Source organism: Onychostruthus taczanowskii, unplaced genomic scaffold, assembly GCF_017590055.1.
Source record: "Onychostruthus taczanowskii isolate IOZ18803 unplaced genomic scaffold, ASM1759005v1 scaffold80, whole genome shotgun sequence".
NCBI lineage: Eukaryota > Metazoa > Chordata > Aves > Passeriformes > Passeridae > Onychostruthus > Onychostruthus taczanowskii.
In genome coordinates this window covers 2,451,642-2,472,477 of record NW_024505893.1, presented here as the reverse complement: position 1 = coordinate 2,472,477, position 20,836 = coordinate 2,451,642, and the positions used below count along the sequence as shown (strand labels likewise).

Here is a 20,836-nt window from a genome sequence, read left to right as displayed (position 1 = left end):
TGAAACTTTTCAAAGGGTACATTCACAACATATGATGTATTCTAGATCTGAAGCTACTGTTTAAGCCAGTTCACATTTAAACCATCAAAGTCCCAAATCTAGACCATAGCCCTTAACCTCAGGAGAAGTGCTGATTTTGAAACCTATATAGAAGAGCATGTCAACACAGCAGAAGAAGGTTTCATTCAGTTCCTTATATAGTCAGAAGGAGATAGCCTAAGGTTAGACTATTTCAGGTACATGCACCCTCATTATAGGTTACTTTTGCCTTGAATTTTTCCTGCTTCCATTTATGAGCAACATCCTTAGAGAATACCTAGTTCTCAAACTTGTCAGCATTCTCCTACCACTTTGCAGGCTGTCAAATTACACGACTCACACACCACAATACTCCAGTGCTTCTGCACAGGTTTAAATTAGCTGTGAGCAAGGGGTTGAAAATTAGTAGCAGCATCCTTAGTGCTAGGTGGGCAAGAGCTAATGGCTGTTCACACTCTACTGGCTGCTAGAAAACACCAGCAAGAAGTTTACAGTTTGTTCTTGTTTCCCTTCTCTGGCAGAGGGGTCAGCAAACCAGTTCACTGCCAGCATGGTTATGGTAAGGTATGATGGTTACTGGTTTGAGGACCTGCTGCTGGCAGGTACCAACTACTCTAGAACACCATATTAATTGCATTTATCAGGTATTGGAAATTTCCTATAGAATTTGAAAGACCTGGTTTAGCATCTTATTGCTTAAGTTTGGTCTGAGAAAGCCTTGGCATAGCAACTGAGCAATACAATGCTAATTCAGGCCGGAATTTTGGCTATAAACCTTCTACCTTTGCAAAATATTGTCTTCTATGTTTTTCATGAAAAGAAGGATGAAAAATAGTACTGTGGAAAAGTGAGTTTCCTTCACAAAAAGAAGAAATTCAATGTATATACATTACAAAGCTACAGGAAACAGTTTCAGTATAGTGTCCACAGTTGGCAAGGAAATATATGCACTACATGTAGCAAATCAAACCAAAATGAGGTGTAGCTCAAGGAAAACAATGAGGTTTCATCAATCAAGGCACCAGTAACACAAAGACTAATTTCAAACAAACTAGAACTCATTTATTTATTCAACAGTCTATGCGCACTCTTGATCCTAAGTTTAAACTTGATTTAAAGGACAATTTTTTAGGATTATACACTTTAATTTATGACTTTTTTAAGCAGATGAACATGAAAATTCATGGAACTTGTTCCAGATTCAATAATCTCTCTACTTCATTCTTGTGTAAGTAAATCCTCTCTTTCCAAAATTCCTTATTGAATTGAAAAAAGAATCTCAGTCAAGTCAATAAATTACTTGCCTGTTTCTGAAAACCTCCATTTTACAATTACTGTCTTACTTATTTTCTACATTTTTCATCCAGAGTGTGAAGTTCACCTGTGGAAAATGTTTTTTAAATTCGACATAGTCTATATTTGGCCTTATTCTATTGTTTTCCTTAAATATAATGTGCTTTACAGGCTGTTTTTCAATTCAGTGACTCTTTGATTCCAGATTAAAAAGATCTAGGCTGTTTTGGAAAATGGTGGAAACTTCTCATAGTGGAGGCTGTCAAAGAACAGACACCTTTATTTCTGTGTCTAACAAAGAATAATAAAAGATTTAGAACTGTCTAGAACATATTTTCATTTACTAATGACACATGCATGGCCACTGGATCCTAATGTGTTTTATTATTGAAAAATCTTGAATACCAGGCTGGAAAATCATGTCTGCTTTATTGAAGAGAGCATGGACATAGATCTTATTTCATTTTTTTCCTGACAAAACTACTGCATTCACAGACAATTAATTTTTAAGGTCTATGCAATACCTTATCTGTAAGACAAGTTCTTTTTTCTAGAATATAAAAAAGAATAGGTCAAGCAACTGCTCATATACAAGCAACGTTTTTTCCTGCAAATTTTTCTAGGGCAAATCAGGAAAATAAGTCCCCCGTTAACTGAATTAAAGGATATGACATTTCACTGAAATATCTAGGGAATTTCCTAGTACTGAAAAATCTAAGGAATTCCACTGAAGTCAGTGGAGTGATGTGGAGGGCCTGGTTTGCTTCTTTACATACACATCTCAGTCCTGGAATCACAGCAGTGACTTGTGCTGCAGCTTTGCCTGTAAATACCTTCAGAACTGACTCACTAGCTGTCTTTTACATCTTTAAAAGAAAGAAAAATAACAGGCCCCTCTTTCTTTGGACACTCCTTCAGGCACACTGAGTAATGTACCCATTTTTCTTGAATTATTGCTCGTAAAGAGAACATTTCTTGAAACTACTCGATACGTTGCCACTTGGTTTTGTCTGTTCTGTGGAGATGTCTAACCAAACCACTGAACATGTAACAGCAGGACTAACAACTGGCACTTAGTAAACTTGTCTGCACAAGAGTTGCCTTTTCCTGTTCTTTGTGTATGTCTGAAGCATGAAATCAAGATTTGTCCTTCCACGCAAATAATAACGCCAGTGTTTGCACCGTGAGTGTTTTCTAGCTGGGATTAAACCCCAGCAGCCATTCTTACTGAACTGTTCTATGTTTTATAGAAGTGGGAGGACCCAGCTTTAGCAGGGATAGGCATGGAATGTGAATGCACCCTCAAAGTTCACACCCGAGAACCGTCCATCATTTACGCACCGGCGGAGAGGCTCTAATGTGAGTTAACAGAGAGCCTTGTGTGATTTACAGCAGTCTGATGGCAATTTTTCTTACCACAGAGAACACTGTGCTGCTGGTATTGCACTCCTAGAAAACCACTGCGTGCAGGAAAAAAAGCCAGCTCCCCTGCATCCATCTATATTCTTCCATCTGACACTAGGAATGTATGAAAATCCCAAGGAGTGGCTAGAAAACTCCAGTTCTACTCAGAATTCCCAAGTTTCAAGGGCATGGCTGGTAAAGAGTAGAGGTCAGCAGTAGCACAATGGATCAATCATGATTTTTAACCTCACTTCTTTAAATAATTTGGAAAAAAAAAACTTTTTTTGATCAAATTCAAATTAGAAATGCCATATTTGTAATTCACTGTGATAGGCACTAGGACCTCAGCCTGTTGACAAAGATGTAGTTCAGTTAACAATAAAATAATTTGGAAAAATGCAGCATTTACTTTCTGTTCCTCTGGAGAAGGCTTTATGATTTATTAAAAATAAATTAAATAAGCTTAAAAATTATTTTATCTTCAATTGAAGGAAGATTAATCTATATCTTAATCCCCTCAGTTCTTTTATGCATAGCCATGGCAAGTGCTAACACTTGGAAAGTTTGTAAATAAAGCATAGTTTTTTTTGTAGTGTCTTATACAGAGATGACTATGTGTATCACAGCTAAACACTCTAAAAGTCTAATTCAAGACAACCCAGTGATCTTTCTGGCACTAGAAATGCATATAGAACTACAGGATAATTGGACTGAGGCACAAATATTCCCTTTATGTCTCAAGTCATAATGAACACAGTAACCCTATGAACTAACTGTAATTTTATTTTTCTTTGTTTCAGCTTCTTGCACAATGAATTCCATGAAGAGCATTAAATAGGGCACTTGCAGTGATGTATAAATTATAGGAGTCACTTCACCTCCTACTGCAATGTTATCTTGCTGCCAGATGCACCAGGAATACAGTGCAGAAATTCATGACAGGAAAAGAAAGAAAAACTTCTAGTAATGAGCATAAAACACTCACAATCTGTATTTCACAGCTCTGCCTGTTGGAAAAACAGGTATCAATGCAGGGACCAAACCTAAACCATCACAAGGTGGCTGAGAATGTAGGGTTCTGAGCCATTTCATCTGTCCAACATGCTGTGACAGAGAAGAGGACATGCATGTGTAGGAAGAAGTTTGCATGTAAAGCCTCACACTGTTCTGCTCACAGGACTAAGCCTTCCCCAAAGCAATGACTGCTCTTTAATAATCATCTTCAGCATGTTCACTCTCTAGGCTAAACTGGTGCTTTGGAGATTTCTGGTTGTCACCAGTTGTTTTCTGCAATGCAATTAATCTGGCCAACATGTAGGAAAAATTAAAAACATGCTCAAAGATCAGCCCAGAAGCATCTATCCTAGTAACCATTCTTTCTTAATAATATATGAAAATAAATTATTTCATTTATCCCTTTGAATTAAGAATTAGGGCTAAGAAAGCTAACCCATGCTACCAGATGTTATACCTGACTGAACTCTGTCCTGATTATTCTTTTTACCCACAGAATGGTAAAGGACAAGATCTGCCCCCAGTCAAACATTGCCCTGGGAAGTTGAAGCCAAAACCTGCCAAATCAAGAGATGAAGGAGCATTTTCTTTGGTTGCAACATGTGGAATTCCACTGGTTGAAAGACATGTTTGAACCTGAAGAAAAAGCCCTCCTTCACTTTGGAGGTTATCTTCTGCTAAAATTTCCAAGACCAGTGAATATACTGGCTTTAAGACCACCAAAACTTCTACTTATCCCATTTCAGCTGAGGCTGTCAGGAGTTTTCAACCTAATTCTGAGCTTAAACCTCTGTTGAGTCACAAATTTGAGAAAGATTTAAAATTCATTTGCAGAAAAAGAACTGTTTGTATGTTTATCTAAAACGGTAAGACTTTTTTCCTGGTTGAGAGTTCCCTGCCATTAAACTCAGTCATTTCACTTCATTTGACCTGCTTCAGACCTCTCTGCCTTTTGGAACATTTCAATAGCTACAGAAGTGGTTAGATAATAGCTAACAAATAAAATACCAGCCCAGAGTAACTGGAACAAATAAGCTGTGTAGCACAAATTCTCACTGAAACTCAGCAGAAATCAGAGCTCTCTACAGGGCTCAGCTATGGCTGGAACAGCAGTCCTGATGTGAAGAATGGCAATTTGTCCACCTGCAGTTTTTTAACTCCTCGTGTGAAATGAATAAATTGTCCCAGGTTTGGGGTTTTGTTTTTTTTTTTTTTTTTTTTAATAGGTTACCACTAAAATTTTTTGTAACTTGTCTACAAAAATGAAAAGGTTTTATTATTTCCTCCATAAAATGAAGTTGAAGACATAGAAACAATTTTGTATTATTATTATTATTATTATCACCATCCTCAATCTTCATGTTGTTACTGGTATTTAAGGGAAGGTGGAGAGACTGTGAAAGCAATACTTGTTGCCTTACTACACAAAACATAATGCAAAAAAAATATGTTGACTAAGTTTTGCATGCTAATAAATTTGTTATGACTTCATCCAATTATGGCACATTTAGCAGTTTGTATACCACAATGAAATCTGCAATTATAATTTTTGTGACTTTATGTTCCAGACAAGATGATGGGATTGCTGCTCAGCAGCTCCTAATCGGGTTTACATTTTTATGTCCTATATGAAATTTGTGGCAAATTGCATCTTTCCATTTAATATTTAGTAGACAGGTGCACAGAAAGCAAAGCTGGTGGTGGCAGAGTAGGACTTGTTAGCCACTACAAAATGCAACATATTTATACTAGGAAAAAGGCCCTATTTTATGCATAAATCTCACTAATTAGTAAAATCTGGATAAGCAGTATTTTCTATGAGATATAGGCATACCATACTCAAACTGTTTGTTGAATAGGCTCTCATTTGGAGCTGAGAACATTGGTTAGAAATAGGCATATTATGGTCAGTCATCACAGAAATATTGAGTTATAGCTCTGTTTATAAAACTGCAGAGGCTTTGGCCATCCCTTGATTGAATTCTTGGTAGAAAAGTGTTGACCACACAGCTCTGAGAGCATTATCTCTTGCCATGAGGTGGATTTCCTGAAGGATCCCAGACTGCAGCCTCTGAAGTGAAAACACAAAAGTAAAATAGCCCTAACCATTGTATTTTCAGCCTCCTAGAATGACTTGTTAGGATAGATAAATTTCACCACCATTAGTGAGGACGTTGAGGAGTAGCTGTGGAGAAGCCAGTCTGGTTTGTGAAAAGGGTTAAGGGGGAAAAATCTGAACTGAACCATGGGGATATTTTAGATGGAGGGACATATCCTTCTGATCTCCTATTCCAACTGAAAAGAAAAACAATCATCAGACTCTCACTGCCAACAGCACTGTGCTTCTCTCCTTGAATTCTAGCCTACTGTTAGGAGCAGCCCAAATCCACGTGGAGACTGCAGTATTATGGAGATTGAGCAATGCCTACCTGACTATTCATGGAAAAAGGTTATTCATAACACTAAGTGACTAAGACTAAAACAGAGAGACTGATATGCCAGAAGTTACAACTTCAGTAACCCCTTTGGTTCAGGTATTTTCAAGCATGACAAAATGACAAGGCTGATGAAGGCAAATTAACAGCTTTTAAAAGTTGAGAGTGGGAGGACGAATGACATTTTGATGAGAAGAATGACAGATAAAATGATCCAGACAATTGGGATTATGCAGAACATAATTCCTGTGCCAATCCACAGTTGTTGTTTTTTTTTTAAAGCAGTAGCAGTTGGGATCTGACAAATGAGACAGTAAAACCATGCTCAAATAAACAAAAATGAGAAGCATAGCTGTGTGATGAATGCTAAGCTAAAAAAGGAAAGCTGAACACCAGTATGTGAAGCTAATGGCAATTTTTTGCTGAAAGACTAACATTCACATCCCTTTCCTGAACCATAGTTTGGACAGAAAAAATAAGCTGTCAGAAAGTTTCATTTTACCTCTCCCATTCTTGCACCCACCAGCTAAATGACTGCACGGCTCAGGACTACCAAACACTGCAGCCCCAGAGCTCAAACTACCTCAGAGAAGAATTATTCTGAAATTTCATTGGCTTTCAGTGAGCTGTAAGCCTGAGAAAATACAAATACAGCTTTAATACCAAAGCTGCATTCCCAGGTGATTTGGAAAATTATTTAGTGCTACATAACCAATATATTCCTTTAAAAATACCTTATAAAATAAAAAAACTCACCCCCCCAAATGTCAATTTATCTATTGAACAGCACTGTCTGAGTTAAGTACAGCAAGGAAACAACAGGCATGAATGAGCTCAGAGCCATACGAGCTACTGCACTGACTCATACTGGACAGGACAGCCTTGCTAAACTCAAGAATTTGTAAATGAGAATGAAGGAGCAGGAAAAAAATATTCCTGAATATCTTGATCGTAATGTCTGAGACTTCTGTGAGTGAAATATCTCCCTGAGAGATACGGAATTGTGTGAGTTGCTAATCAGTTTTAAGAACAATCATTCAATTTAATGGAATTTTGAAAATTACTCTGAAATCCTTTAATTGGAAAGTGAAAGAAAATAATCCTGAATTATCATCATCAAGTCTGTAAATTGGTTCCTAGAAGAGCTCAAGTGCCATCCTGCAGGTCTGTCAGACACTGAGACAAGTCATATATGCCTTTACTTCAGTTTAAGTAAATAATTCTTGCATGTGGGTATCAGGTTCTGTGACTTAAGATAGGAACCATGCATTTGCATATGAAGAAAAATTTCATTTGTCTTAGGGCTATGTAGACATTTCTCCTGCCCCAGATTTTGGCGTGATACTAAAATGGCTCTTAGCTGCTATTTGCATTAATATATTAATCTCAAATTAAATTGGTTTCTACTTGAGCTAATGTTACAGCACAACAAATAGATCTTAATTCTTTTACTATTAAGTGAAGTAGCAAGCACCAAAGATTACCAAATTACCTCAGAAAACCAGCAGTGGCCATGCTACCAAACAGCACAGAATTCAAGGGAATTCTGGGGAAAATTTTAAGGAAAACTGAGATATATCTTTATGGTACCATGAGCTGTTCACTCAGGAAATATAAAACCTAAACCAAACCAACAAAGAAGCAGGAATAATTCATTGGAGTATCTAGGATATTATTTTAAAGGATAGGAAGTTTTGCAGCCCTTTCACTTCAATGATAAACTTTGGGATTTTTAGAGATGGTACATAGTAATTAACTAAAAATAATTCAGTATAATTGAACCTTTGCAAAAGATTGCCCACAGAAGCTGTGGGTGTCCCATCCCTGGAAGTGTTCAAGGCCAGGTTGGCTGGAGTTTTGAGCAACGTGGTCTAGTGAAAAGTGTCCCTAACGAATCAGGGAGATTGGAACTAGATGATCTTTAAGGTCCCTTCCAACCCAGGCCATTCTACAATTCCATGACATAACACGACATTTTCAACATGATACTTTTATCTTACTGAGGGGAATGCTTGAGGCACAAACAATAGCTACACCTTCCTGCTAAATGAAGCTGCGCTTTCTTTATCACAACACAGTTGCAGGGGCCCTAGAATGCCCTTCCTAGTCCACCCTCAGGTCGTCAGCCAAGCCATAACTTTGCTCAGACCATGACATGTGCTCCCATCTGATGTCTTGGAGATGACTCTTCCTCTCTGCTAACACCATCACATGTAGAAAGGGCCCAATTCAACCTCTCCTTGTGATGCACAAAAGGACTGTCATGCTACTTGGGGCTCTGGGGGACTGGAGCATGCAAATATGAAAGAAAAGAAAGTAATAAAAAAAGTTGACTAACCTAACCCACCTGAGCTCGGCTCACAGGGATCGATGTCCTCATCATCGCTGGGACATTCAGCCGAGGCCACCAGGATGTCATCTGTAGTCTGCAAAGGAAATAAGAGTCAAACAGATGTACTTGAATTGACTGAACATGTTGCAAGTTTCTCACCAGCATGTCTTCTTTTTAAATTTTTTGAGATTTTTCCCCCCCTGTTTTTTTTTTTTTTTTTTTTTTTTTTTTTAAATTGAGTTTATGCAAGGCCGAGAGCATTCCAGACTTAAAGTGTAATGGTGCAGTGACACTCTCCAACTCTGTATTAATGGGACATTGCTTTTCAATTTGCACTTGTCAGGATTTAGAATTGTGTTAGATATCCAGTGTGGGCGCTTACACATTTTAATTTTTTTTTTTTTTCAATAAGGACAGAAAGTAGAAGGACAGAATATGTATATTGAGGCTGCTGGTCTTCCCTCTTTATTTCCAATATCTCTACTATGATATTACTGAGAACACTGAGCGCATTAAAATACAAGTCAAAATAATGAACTGCCTGCAGTGCAGCTGTTAAAACTATTATAAATATAGTGATCTTTTCTCCATTAACTGCACTTACTTACTCAGATGTAGAGTCAAAAAAAAAAAAAAAAGGAAAAAGGAAAACAAGCAAACATGTCTCTCACTGAGCTGAAAACTATTTAATGAAAAGAAAGTCAAGGAAAGAAAACAACAATAAATGCGTATATGCTAGAAATTATTTTGGTATTTTCTTAAATAAGTGAAAACCTCTTATTTTCTTAAATAAGTGATGTATTGTGAGAGTACTATGATTAGGTCCCAGGGCCAAAATGCATTGGACAATTATATAAATCAAGGCAAAGGAGACAAATCAGGGGATGTATGGTAAAATACACCACAAAAGTTCAAAAAATAACTGGGGAATTCCTATCTACTTCTTCTTACTACTTCTTATTCTTGTGCAAGAACAAGGATATATTCAATGAAACAATGATGTAATCAATCAGTCAACATGAAAAAATGAATATCTTTTCAAGCCACCTCTGAGAACAGTCATTTAGAAATGTAATAAGAACATCTACACTAATTCAGGGACATAATAGGAGGGAAATATAAACTGTCATGCACCTGGTCATTTCTCAAGAAATTACTAAAGAGGTTAGGAAGACACTTTTCCTACTGGCAAGGTGTTTCATAACCATCCATTTCAAACTTCTGTTCACCTCACCAAAGGAAATACATGGAGAGAATAAAATACTACATCATATTCAAACAAGAGGCTAAGGACATAGCAGGCAAAAAGCCATTCTTGGATTCCTGAATGATAAATATGCCAACAACCCATTTCAGTAAATGCAGAACTTTCTTCCTTTATCTCTCCATGGGTATAGAGGAGGGACATAAAATGCATGAAAGTTTTCCTTCATCAGTTTAAATCTGAAGATGTAAAAATTTTATAGCTGTGCAGCAGGGCCAAAGGCTAACCAATGTTGTTTATCATTATTATTCTAAGCAGAGTTTTAAAGCGAAGCATATTACAGTAATAGGCTTTACTTTGTCATGCTTCAAGAATATTAATGAATATAAGCTTTCAGCACTTCTCTGAAGTAGGAAAGTGATACAGGAATACATTCATTAATATGTGAGGCATAACAAAGAAAAGCCCATAATAATAATCATAGTATATTTTAGAGGTAAAAGACTGAGGCATAACAGAATGAAGTAACTTGCTGAAGGTAATCAAAAAGGCTACAGACAGCAGCTATGTTTGGATGCCATAATCACAAAAATTATCTTTCCTTAAAGCTGAGAAAATTTGTAGCTAGAGGAAACAACTGTAAACCTGAAATACTCCCAAAATTAGTTGGTAGATTTGCAAAATTTTAAAAAAAACCCCAAAAAAGCTTTTTAGTTGCCCTTTATTTCTACCATGTAGAAAACCAAAGTTGTAACAAAAGCCAGCTGCAAACACCCTCTTGGATTTCCAGTGTCCATTTTCTTTCTCTAGATGACAACCATTTAAGCTTGAAAACCAGTAGCTTGGTCTCTTTGTGGAAAACTACTTTTTCTTTGTAAACATAAAGAAAAAGATAACCAAGTAACCAACAAAGTCTACCCATACAAAAATATCTCTGCACTGTAAACTCCACAACCATTAAGTATAAAAACATAATAATAAGTACATAAAGTATCATGCATCTCTGAAATAGTTTCAACTTGGTAAGTGAAGCCCTGGTGTCAAATTTCTCCTTTTGCCCATAACACTGGACAAGACAATACTTTTATGACCTATAGCCAGAATTTTGAATATTTATCAATGGATCACTGAGGAGCTCTACACAAATACCATTAAACAGAGAGGATCACATGCATACTCAACAGTCACAGCAAGATACCATCTCAGACCTACTGGTCTGACTGGAATTTTGGTTAGAGGTGTTTTGGCCCATGCGCAGATGAGTCACCCTTGTAACTTGAGTGACTCAAGGAGAAATGATCAGACAGTTTTATGGGATTATTGCAGTGTCTTTGATTACTCTTGATATAGGACAGCATGGTAAGACTTTAGGTAAATCTATTCATTTGCACAATTTGTGGTACATACAAAATTCTGGTAATTCAAAATCACCAAAAAAAATAATGCACTTTAAGTACTTTCATGTCTGAGAGATACTTTGCTCAGCTACTTATAAGAGAGTGTCAAAACTGTCTTCATAAAGTGACACTAATTCCAATCTATAGAAAGAGTATTCATACTTCTACAAGAAGAAAGGAGTGTTCTTGAATAATAAAAATGCATGCATATTATGGGTACAGAAATGAAAAATACCTTAAAGAAATGCGAATATAGAATGTCGAGAAAGACCTTATTAATATTTCAGCATATTAAAGGAAGTAATGTGTGTTTCAAAGTCAATATTTGGCATAAAACTCATTTTCTTGTAAGCAATAATCAAGTATCAGTAGCTGAATAAGAAGTGAAGTGATAAGACGGTGTTAAAAGTGTCTTTCTTCAGAAAAATATCTGACAAAGAATTCAAGTTTAAATACCAATTAAAAGACGTGTCACAACCTGCCCCTACTGACCCCTTTCCCCAAATCCAAATAGCCCTTTGCTGCTACTCTTACACATTTTCAGGGATAAGGGCAAAGGAGCTGTGAAAGGCAGGTGAGATAGCAGTGACCAAACTACAAATTAAAGCTATTGGTCTGCCTTACAGAATTCAAAATGGGATTCAGAGTTATCTAAAACACTAGAGAATATAGAGAATGCATAAATTAAATACTGTGAGCCAGTTACTTTCTGGAGTTCTTTCTCCAGAAGAGGTCTGACTGATGCGAATCTACCTGAAGAGAGAGCAGAATTTAGACCTGAGGGTGTCAGACAGCCATGGGGTGCAGATCAATAATGCAAGATAGAGTAATGTGTTTTACTGACTTGACATTATCTTTTCCTCATGCTTTTTAATTTGGATGGGAAGATTTAAAACAAATCAGTTCTCCTAAGTGAATTGCCATTGTTGCTAGCACTATGGCTAATTTGCAGGACACTGCTTCAAGCATTCTCATTAATCAAGGATTTAAAAGTCAGTGGAAAATCCCTTATTTACAGTGAGTGCCTAATAGGATAACATCCAGCTGGTATCATCATCATACATGATTGGATTAGAATGTGTCTTGGGTGAGTCGTTCAAATTCATTTAAGAGGTGATACTCCAGTTGTAAGAAATTTTTAAAAAATTAAAATAGAAGGTATACAGCGTAAAAGGTCAGGCAGAATTTCTTTTAATTGCTTCTTCTTTTCTTTGTGCATTTTCAGAGATTTTTCAGATTCAGTTTGCAGCTATGACTATATGATTTAAAATGCAGTCCACTGTAAAAATGTGGAATCTCAAAAAGTTGTATATCTGTGCACATATCAAAAAAAGCTTACAATTAACATGGCAATGAAAAAATGGAGCCAAAAAAATCCTACATTTAGTAAAACTAGAAGTCATTGCAGAATGTTGCTTCTGACAACCATTCAGGGGTGTGGCCCCTGCAGGAATAGGTCTTGCTTACATCAGCTACGTCTGCTTGCAAAAATAAAGAAATTGGGATTTGTCTCTCAGCCAAGAGACAGTTTAAAATATCACCAATCTGCCACCTTGCCTGAGGAAGGAAATGGTGACTATTTCAAGAAAGCTCCTGGCCAGATGAAAAAATGACGCTGTAGTCATGGCTTAAATGCAGTGACAGTCTGTAGCTACGGATAAATATCAAGCTGCCTCAAAGGTTACTATCTCTGGTTCAAAACTAGTACCAGAAAATATGGCTGTGCCCTTCTAATAGTGCTCTCTGAATGCTATGCCATTAAAAGAAATAATTGCAAATGAATAAACAATACAGGAAAGTAATTTTTTATTATTATTCATTTTTTTTGCATGACTGAGATTAAATACACACCAACTTACTCTGGTTTTATGTATGAAGTCTACTATACCTGAGGGTATGAGAGAAATATGACCTAAAAATTAAATCACCAATCTGAGCTGTGCATTCATTAACAGTATAATGGATCCTGCATATTTTCTGCTGTAGTATGGCACCAGCTCTCCTTTAAATCATAGCACCCTACAGCTACTCTGAATAGAGTTTATTCCTTTCTTGTTCAATAATACACTTTATCAAATGAGAACTGCAAGCAAACCCAAATTACACAATAGCTAAAAACTAGCAGTCCTAAATTATTATATGAATTATAACCAGCACAACCCCTCATGACTACTCCTTAAATTATTTTAGATGAGAACTTCAACTGCGTAACTCAGAATTACTCTTATTTATTTATACAGCTCCAGTGCTGAATGATAGCAGAGACCGATGCTGTTGTGCCTGGTGCTAAAGGCAGCTGGAAAGCAAAGGTTCTGCTCTGAGGAGCTTTGAGATTGATTTTGGACAACAAATGAGTGGGAGAGGGAGCAGAGGATGAGAAGGGTCAGGTGAGGATGCTGCTGAGAGGCGCTGGCAGTTACACACAGGCTGCGATCTAGCACATTTCCCAAAATTATGCTCCCATAGAGCAGAAAGGAAGGTCAGAAAGAAAGCAGGCACAGGAAAGCCAGGCAGGAGCCTGTGACTGGCCAAGGAGATGCTGGGAACAGATGGTGCCTGGCGAGCACTGCCGAGGCTGTAAAGCCTCTCCGAGGAAACTCCACGTGTTTGGAACCGTCTGGTGATGAGGACAGGCAGGGTGGCACAGAGACAGGCAAGCAGCACCCATGGTTAGGATGGAGGGCATGGTCAAGGCATGGGAAGATGGAGCATGCTTGTTTTGGGAGGGGAACTAACAAAGGAAGTGAAAAATTATTGGTGAGGTCATGGGAGCAAAGGAGACAAGGTGGCAAAAGGGGAGGGCCAGGGTACAAGAGAGGTGATATCAAGAGACACAATTATGTGAATATTAATGGATAAGAATCCAATGACTGTTAGCAAATGACTGTCTGAAAACATACTTTCAGATGTAAACAAGGAAATTAAACCTCTAATTCTCCTTTACCCCTTTTCTGTAATGCTTAATTATCATCTCTGCTTGCTTCATTTTTCCTCCTGAAAACAAAGCTTATTCAAATAATTGCAATTTAATTCAGAGAGAATCAGCTACAAGTGATTTTCGAGCATAAAGGTCTGCTTCAATTTGGCAAAAGCCTATATAGCTACAACCATGGTATAAACAAAGGTTTTGGAAACCCAACAGATGAACACTACTGTCTTCTTTACTAGCTGTGGCAAACTCTCCTTGAAAAATATGGTTCATGCAACACCTCGATAAAGGAGCTCAGAGCAGTCCTTTTGTACTTTTGTACTTTCTGAGGCAGAGAGGGACTTTCCCAAAAACTAATCCCTTGCATATATTCCTTTTCCCCCCTTTTTCCTCTTTAAATGGATGAATAAAGTAACCTAAATCAATGGGAGTGCTGGCAGAGATCAACAGGGTATGAAACATAACAAAAGACTTCATGTGGAAAAACTCAGATTTCATTTTTCAGGAGGGGATTAACTGCACAATCTTCTAGCCAAGACTACATCATTTGAATTTAATTCTCGGTGTACGAAGCAGATCTTCGTGACTGGTTATTGAGACAGTTGTGGAAAGAAACTTGAATATGTCACATTCATCAGGTGTACTCCTCATCTGGTGTTAATAACCTGCCACTGCACGAGGCAGTTTGCTGGGAAAGAGGCAATAGTGATGTAACAGTAATATCAGCTCTAGATGATTTGCTGTTTAGACAACTGCCTCAAACATTGTATTTAACCTGCTATAGGTCAAACAAGTACATGTGCATCAATTACTGCTTGTCCACCCACATCCAAAAAGTACTTTCTCAGCACTGTGCTACTGAAAAATGTTATTTCTGGACATGGGTATTAAAATGCTAATATTTCAAGCACATGCACAATATTTATTAAATCTTTTGCTAACTGCTGACATGTTATTACCCTGTAATGTGAAAATACAGTAACTGAAAATCGAAACACTTTCTCAAAACTGGCTGTGATCTAATTAATACTACCATGTTATTTCTTGAATTGTCAGTGTTTGATGCTGGGAGAAAGCAAAAGCCTTGATTAATAAGTTCCTCTCACAGGAAAAAAAAAAAAAAAAGAAAAAAAAAGAGAAGTCTTGAGGATATAGCAACAAAATACAATAAGGCCTTGCAGTCAGTGAAATGAATGCTGTAGAAATTAAATGCAGAAGTGTAGGTGAAAAGCTCAAGAAGATGCCTCAGATGCCCTGCAGGGCACCTTCAGCCTCTGTCCTCAAATCCCAGCAGTGAGAGGAACACACCTGCTCCACAGAGCAAAACAGAGCCACCTCAATTCTAGCCTCCACCTCTCCACATACAAACAGTTTATCTTTCCACACAATAACCTGAAAATCCATGGTATTCATTCCATGCAGAAAGACTTTTGTATTATTTCTCCAGCCACCCTCCTCCACCCAAACATCTAAATTCTCATGGGGAAAATTGCCACAAACAATGGGAATATATTTGAGAAACGGATTTATAGTAAAATAATGTCAACAAAACTGTGCTCTTAAGCTCAGAATTTGAAGTTAATTGCTTTGGTCAAAGTCTTATAGTCACTCATCTCATTTGTAAAGAAGCAGAAGCAGAGCTGAGAAATCCACATGCTGGCAAAGGTACAACATTTCACTTGGACAGATAGCCAGGCAGCACTCTGCACTAATGTTAAAAAAATAAAGTATTACTAAGTAAAAAATAAGAAAAAAATCCAAACATTTTCCTATCAGGTCATGTTCCTTACCTCCTGCAATATACGGATTAAGTTAGTTTCCCAGATGTAGACCAAATGCACTTTCTATATTAATTTTATTTTAAAAATATCACATTTCTTGTACCCTTTAAAACTTTTTGGATTTGCTGCCTAGAAAATTATCCCACTGTTTTTCTTCTGTGTTTCTCTCCCAGCTGGGTAACAAACGAAAATGCACACATCACCATTAATACATTTTTTCACTGGCCACTCTTCCATATTTAAAGGCTTTACAAGGAGATCCTTAATAGAACACTCACTGTTTAACAGCAGGGTCTACTTTGGACTTCTCTTCTTGAAAAAAGCTGATCCTGCACTAGCTGTGGGTCTTGGAAGCAGAGCAATCAGCAGCCACACAGTGACAAAGTACCAAGAGTGGGGGAAGAAGCTTTATTTTTTGAGGTAATTTGCTATTTACATCAAGGAACAACTGGTGTTCACCATGAATGTTGGACTAATGCTTCAAAGCAGTGCTGGCTGCAATCAAGAGTGAATTGTCCATCTTCCACACCCCTCACATCAAGGCCAACTCATGCCATAAACCCCTGAGCATGAGGAGTCATGTCAGCATCATGAATACCTTTGCATTGATTAAGACCTAAATTTGTTTTGCAGTGCCAGATGAACAGACCAGGATTTGATTTCCTTTCCAAAAAACCCAGTATGGCACTGTTTTGCTTCTGACTGATTCAAAAATACAGGTGCAGTAAAAAGACAAAACTGCTTCTATCCTTCCTACTGGAAATATTGGGCATGGTGGCTGGCTGGGAATGAGCAAGTATGAGCCCTCTACCATGTGTTCACTGCTCCCTCTGCTCCATCTTGCCCTCTCCCTCCCTTCTTTAGTGGGATTGATGGAAATAGGAGCTCACTCCCTGCTCTCAGGGCCCTTGGGAACTGCTGGCTGACCCCTCAGCTTGTTCTGACCCAGAGCCCTCAGCTTGGTCTGACCCAGAGCCCTGAGCAATCCCCATGAAGATGCAGGCACAACTAGCCCAAAGCTAGTTTTTCTCTCATGACGGAGAAAAAACCCACAGATTAAGAGACGTGGCACAAAACTGGACTTTATCAAGAAGGCACTGCTATGCAACACACCAGTTACCAAAACCATGGGCACCTAATCGCATAATGCCTATTATTTATACTGTGCCATTTGTGAAAGCTGTCATGGCTGCTTGGATGAAGAACAATGACTCACTGCCTTACTCCTTTCTCATCTAACTTTTAGATTCACAGTGGTGTAACATTTCTGGTTCCAGAAATAATTTTGTTGGCTAATTTTCATTCTGCAATTACAAATAGTTCTGCCATGGATCATACTGATTAGACGAAGCTGTGCTACTTTCCAACTTACCTGTTTCACCCTTATTTCCCCCAAGGTAATGAAAATAGGTTGAAAACAAGAGACAGATAATCTGTGAATTCTTTAAAAGTATTTTGTGCTTTCTTTGCTAGATCCTTTCCAGAACATCCATATTCCTCTCCTATAAACACCACAGTTCATTCCAGAGCAAGAGCAACAAAAATGCACTTTGATTTTTGTTTTGTTTTTACATTTGCACTGAGCCTAAAATATATGGAATAGAATGTGGTTGATGAAATGCAATCCTATTATTTTCTCCTAGGCAAGAAAATTATTTTGCCTCTAAGTACGAGGGAAATGTTTCTGGGCATTATGCTTTTATTTTCTGGTATCATTTTATTTTTAGCCATCTCTTTTGCTGAAGTAAACATTTTGGTCTCCATTAATTCTGAACTCACAAAACACAGAGGAGACAGTTTTGTATTAACTCAGAGAGAGACTGTGCTTATTAAATGGCAACATTACAACAGTGATAGCAAATCTTTTAATTTATATCCCTGTATTACCAATCACATGCACAGAGACTGTCAAATTTTTGGAATATGACTCTTGCTGCAGTTGTATTTATCTCAGGAAACTCAGGCATAGCATTATTAAAGCCTTCAAAATTGACAATTTGAGTTTTTGTCAGGGAAGTGGGGCTGCTTTTAATTGACCATTGAGCTGCTAGTGTAGCCTTTTTTGTTGTTGTTGTGGAGCTTTGGGGTTTTTTTTGCAATTTAATCACAAGTTTTAAGACCATTCTTAGCAAAACTTTATTAAGTTTGAGAAATGACTGAAATCAACATTGAACACTTTTAAGACTCGGCTGGGCTGGGTGATCCTTGAAGTCTCTTTCAACCTGGTATTCTGTGATTCACTGAGTTATGAAAACATAGCAAAGTTAGAAAGGTACTAACTATGAACTACACTTCCATCTTTTTTTTTTTTTTTTTTACAATTGCAGTACTGCCAGTCTTACTGTGAATCTCCCTGACTATTAAATTGTGTCACACAAGAACATCTTGGTCTACTGATAGCCACAGGAATTTTTTTACGAGTCTCAAAATCAGGGAAGGCAAGGAAAGCCCTTCAGAAGGAATACTTCCTGAAACTCACATGGAGTCTCTGTTCTCATTTAGCATGTTTTCAGGGTGGAAAAAGCTTTCTTATCTTGTCAGCAACTGCTTAAACTACTAGACTGCTTTTTAGCCATTTAGGTAAACCACTCATCTCATCTTGCTCCAGAGACAAGTCAGAGACTGAGACAATAGAAGAAACACAGGATCTTCTATTTAACACTGACCTATCCATACCATGTTCTTCAAGTTCATTTGAGCATGTCTTTAGCTCAAGGCAAATTGTTTTGAGTCAGTCAGATCAGGCAAGAATCTGCTAGTATCCCTCTCTCAAGTCCAGTTTTCCTCCCCTGAAGGAAAACAAGTGCTAGTCCCACTGCCAACAGTTTCCTTCCTCAAGTTTTACAATAAAGAATGAATTTAAACTTTTTCAGGGTCCAAGAGGGCACACTGTTCCTCCCCAGATATTAGATCCTTTGTCACATTTTATCCGTCATTATCACCAGTTTTTACAGGTATACTCAGAGCAGGAAAAGCAAAACTGAAGCTGTTTTTTCCACAAATCTGTCTTTGAAGCACAGCCTTTTCAAACATAAAGCACTCAGTACTACTACTAAAAAATCCCCACATTTCCTTATCTTAATGTTTTAATTAAAAAACTCAAGCAATAATGGCAGGACCAGGAAATATACCGAGGAAATAATCTACTAGTTCTGCAGAGATGAGAAATGTTCTACAGAGGAGCTGCATTCTGCAAGTACAACTCAGTAATACTGACAAGAGTTAGTTAGCTACACGTGCTCTGGAAAAAGACAATGCCTAATTGCCGTTCAATTAAAATGTTTCATTAAAGCCACTGTTTTAGAGATACTATTAATTACACAGTTTCTGAGAGTGTACATTTGTCACAGAGGTGTTTGGGTTTGTTAATGATGCTTTTATTCCATAAGAACTGTCAAAATTCAGGTGAGAAACACGCTCCAGGAAAGGAGCAGGCCTTGCACAGCTGGGAGATGCTCCAGGTGATTGTGATGTTATTTACAAGCAGATGTTATTTATAACCACATTGTTGACCAGGGACCTCCCTTTTTCATCAAATGCATAGAAATCTATGCAGGTTAAGAAAAACTGCATCTTACACAGGAGGTATTTGGGACCTAAAAAATGGTCTTGCTTTAAAGGATAGGTAGTGGCTTTTCAGTACCAAAGAGAGGAACTGAGGCCTGGAAGACAATTTCTCTTCAGCTGTCCATACTGCTGCTGATGGCATTTGGGTGGTGGGGAGGAATAGGCTAGAAAAATCAGGCTCAGAACAATGACAAGATGGGATACCGAGATGAAGGGCCAGGAAAGTGTGAAAAGTAACTGAGGTAAGATGTTGGAGGATTTGGGAAGAGACACTGTGCTCCTGCTGTAAGCCTGTGAGGACACAGACCATTACAAAGGGAAGAGAGGATGAGGGGGAAAAGAGCTGCAGTAAATCAGCAAAGTGGCACATGGAGAGCCATGGAGAACTGTGGGCATGGGGAAGTTTGGGATGAGGACAAAGCATGCTGGACCAGTCACTGGAATTATTACAGATTGGAAAAATTACAGACTTGTAGCCATTGGAGCTGGCACCAAGATTTCAGCTTTCCTTTCACTGTCAATCACAATCTGCTAATCACTAGCAAAGACTTCAGTTTTCCAGCAGATGTCTGGCCCATTGGGATCCATAATTTAAAAGACCCAAGTATAAGGCAGAGATCTGCCAGGTGAATCCACAGGCTCCAGCAGTCCATTTCAGGGTGTCAGTTCTGTGGTGCATAGTGGAACAGGTTTCTGATGTTTGTTTTGAAAGGAACTCAGAAAACCATGATACAAAACATTTGATTTGGAAAATTTTAAGTGTGAAAGGGAATGAACACCCAGCAATTAGGGGATGCCAGAAATCAAGTCTGACACGAAGCCTTAATTCACATGGCTTATGTCTGCACAATCTGATGCCATCTTAAATAAAATGCTGGTACAGATTAATAATAACATATTTGAATGTCAGCTGGTGCAAAACCACACAGTTCCAGAGAAACAAAATGTTCACACTTCAGTTGTGCATCTGGCCCATAATTTCTTGTGATATTGTTTAAAACTGAGAGCCCAAGCCCATAGGGAATTATCTTAAACTTGAGTATGCCTAAGGCTACATACTAATCACTGTTCTTACTGCAGCATGGCACGCTTCTGAGTCATAGTGCAAAGACAGGTTTGCTGTGAGATAATAAAAAAAAATAAGTTAAAACTATTAAGTCACATAAAGTCTGGATTTTTGACCTTCATTATTACATTATGAGCAATAGCTAGGAATATGGCAGAGAATTTAAAACAGGATTCTCATTTAAAATGTGAAATTAACCATCTATGCACACCCCAGTTATTCAGTATGGCACTGTGTTTTCACAAGGTCTTTCCATTTCCTGGCAGGAACCTATCAGTTATCTGTTAAAATTGCTTTTCATAACACCTTATAGCTGTTGAAATACAGCAAGGAAAATACAAATACAAAAGCAAGGAAATTTCATTTGCCTGGAGT

At 37.8% G+C, this 20,836-nt stretch overlaps 1 protein-coding gene across 10 annotated transcripts in view; it reads right to left on the bottom strand.

Moving 5' to 3' along the window:
- The window catches only part of NRXN1 (neurexin 1), a 672,393-nt gene that overhangs the window by 10,124 nt on the left and 641,433 nt on the right, over positions 1 to 20,836 (bottom strand). For 5 of the 10 annotated variants that reach the window (XM_041424058.1, XM_041424063.1, XM_041424061.1 and 2 more), the window contains one exon: positions 8,524 to 8,611. In XM_041424058.1, coding sequence (XP_041279992.1) covers positions 8,524 to 8,611 — 88 coding nt within the window. The remainder of the gene's footprint in view (positions 1 to 8,523; positions 8,612 to 20,836) is intronic. The other 5 variants (XM_041424060.1, XM_041424064.1, XM_041424068.1 and 2 more) reach the window with 1 other exon arrangement.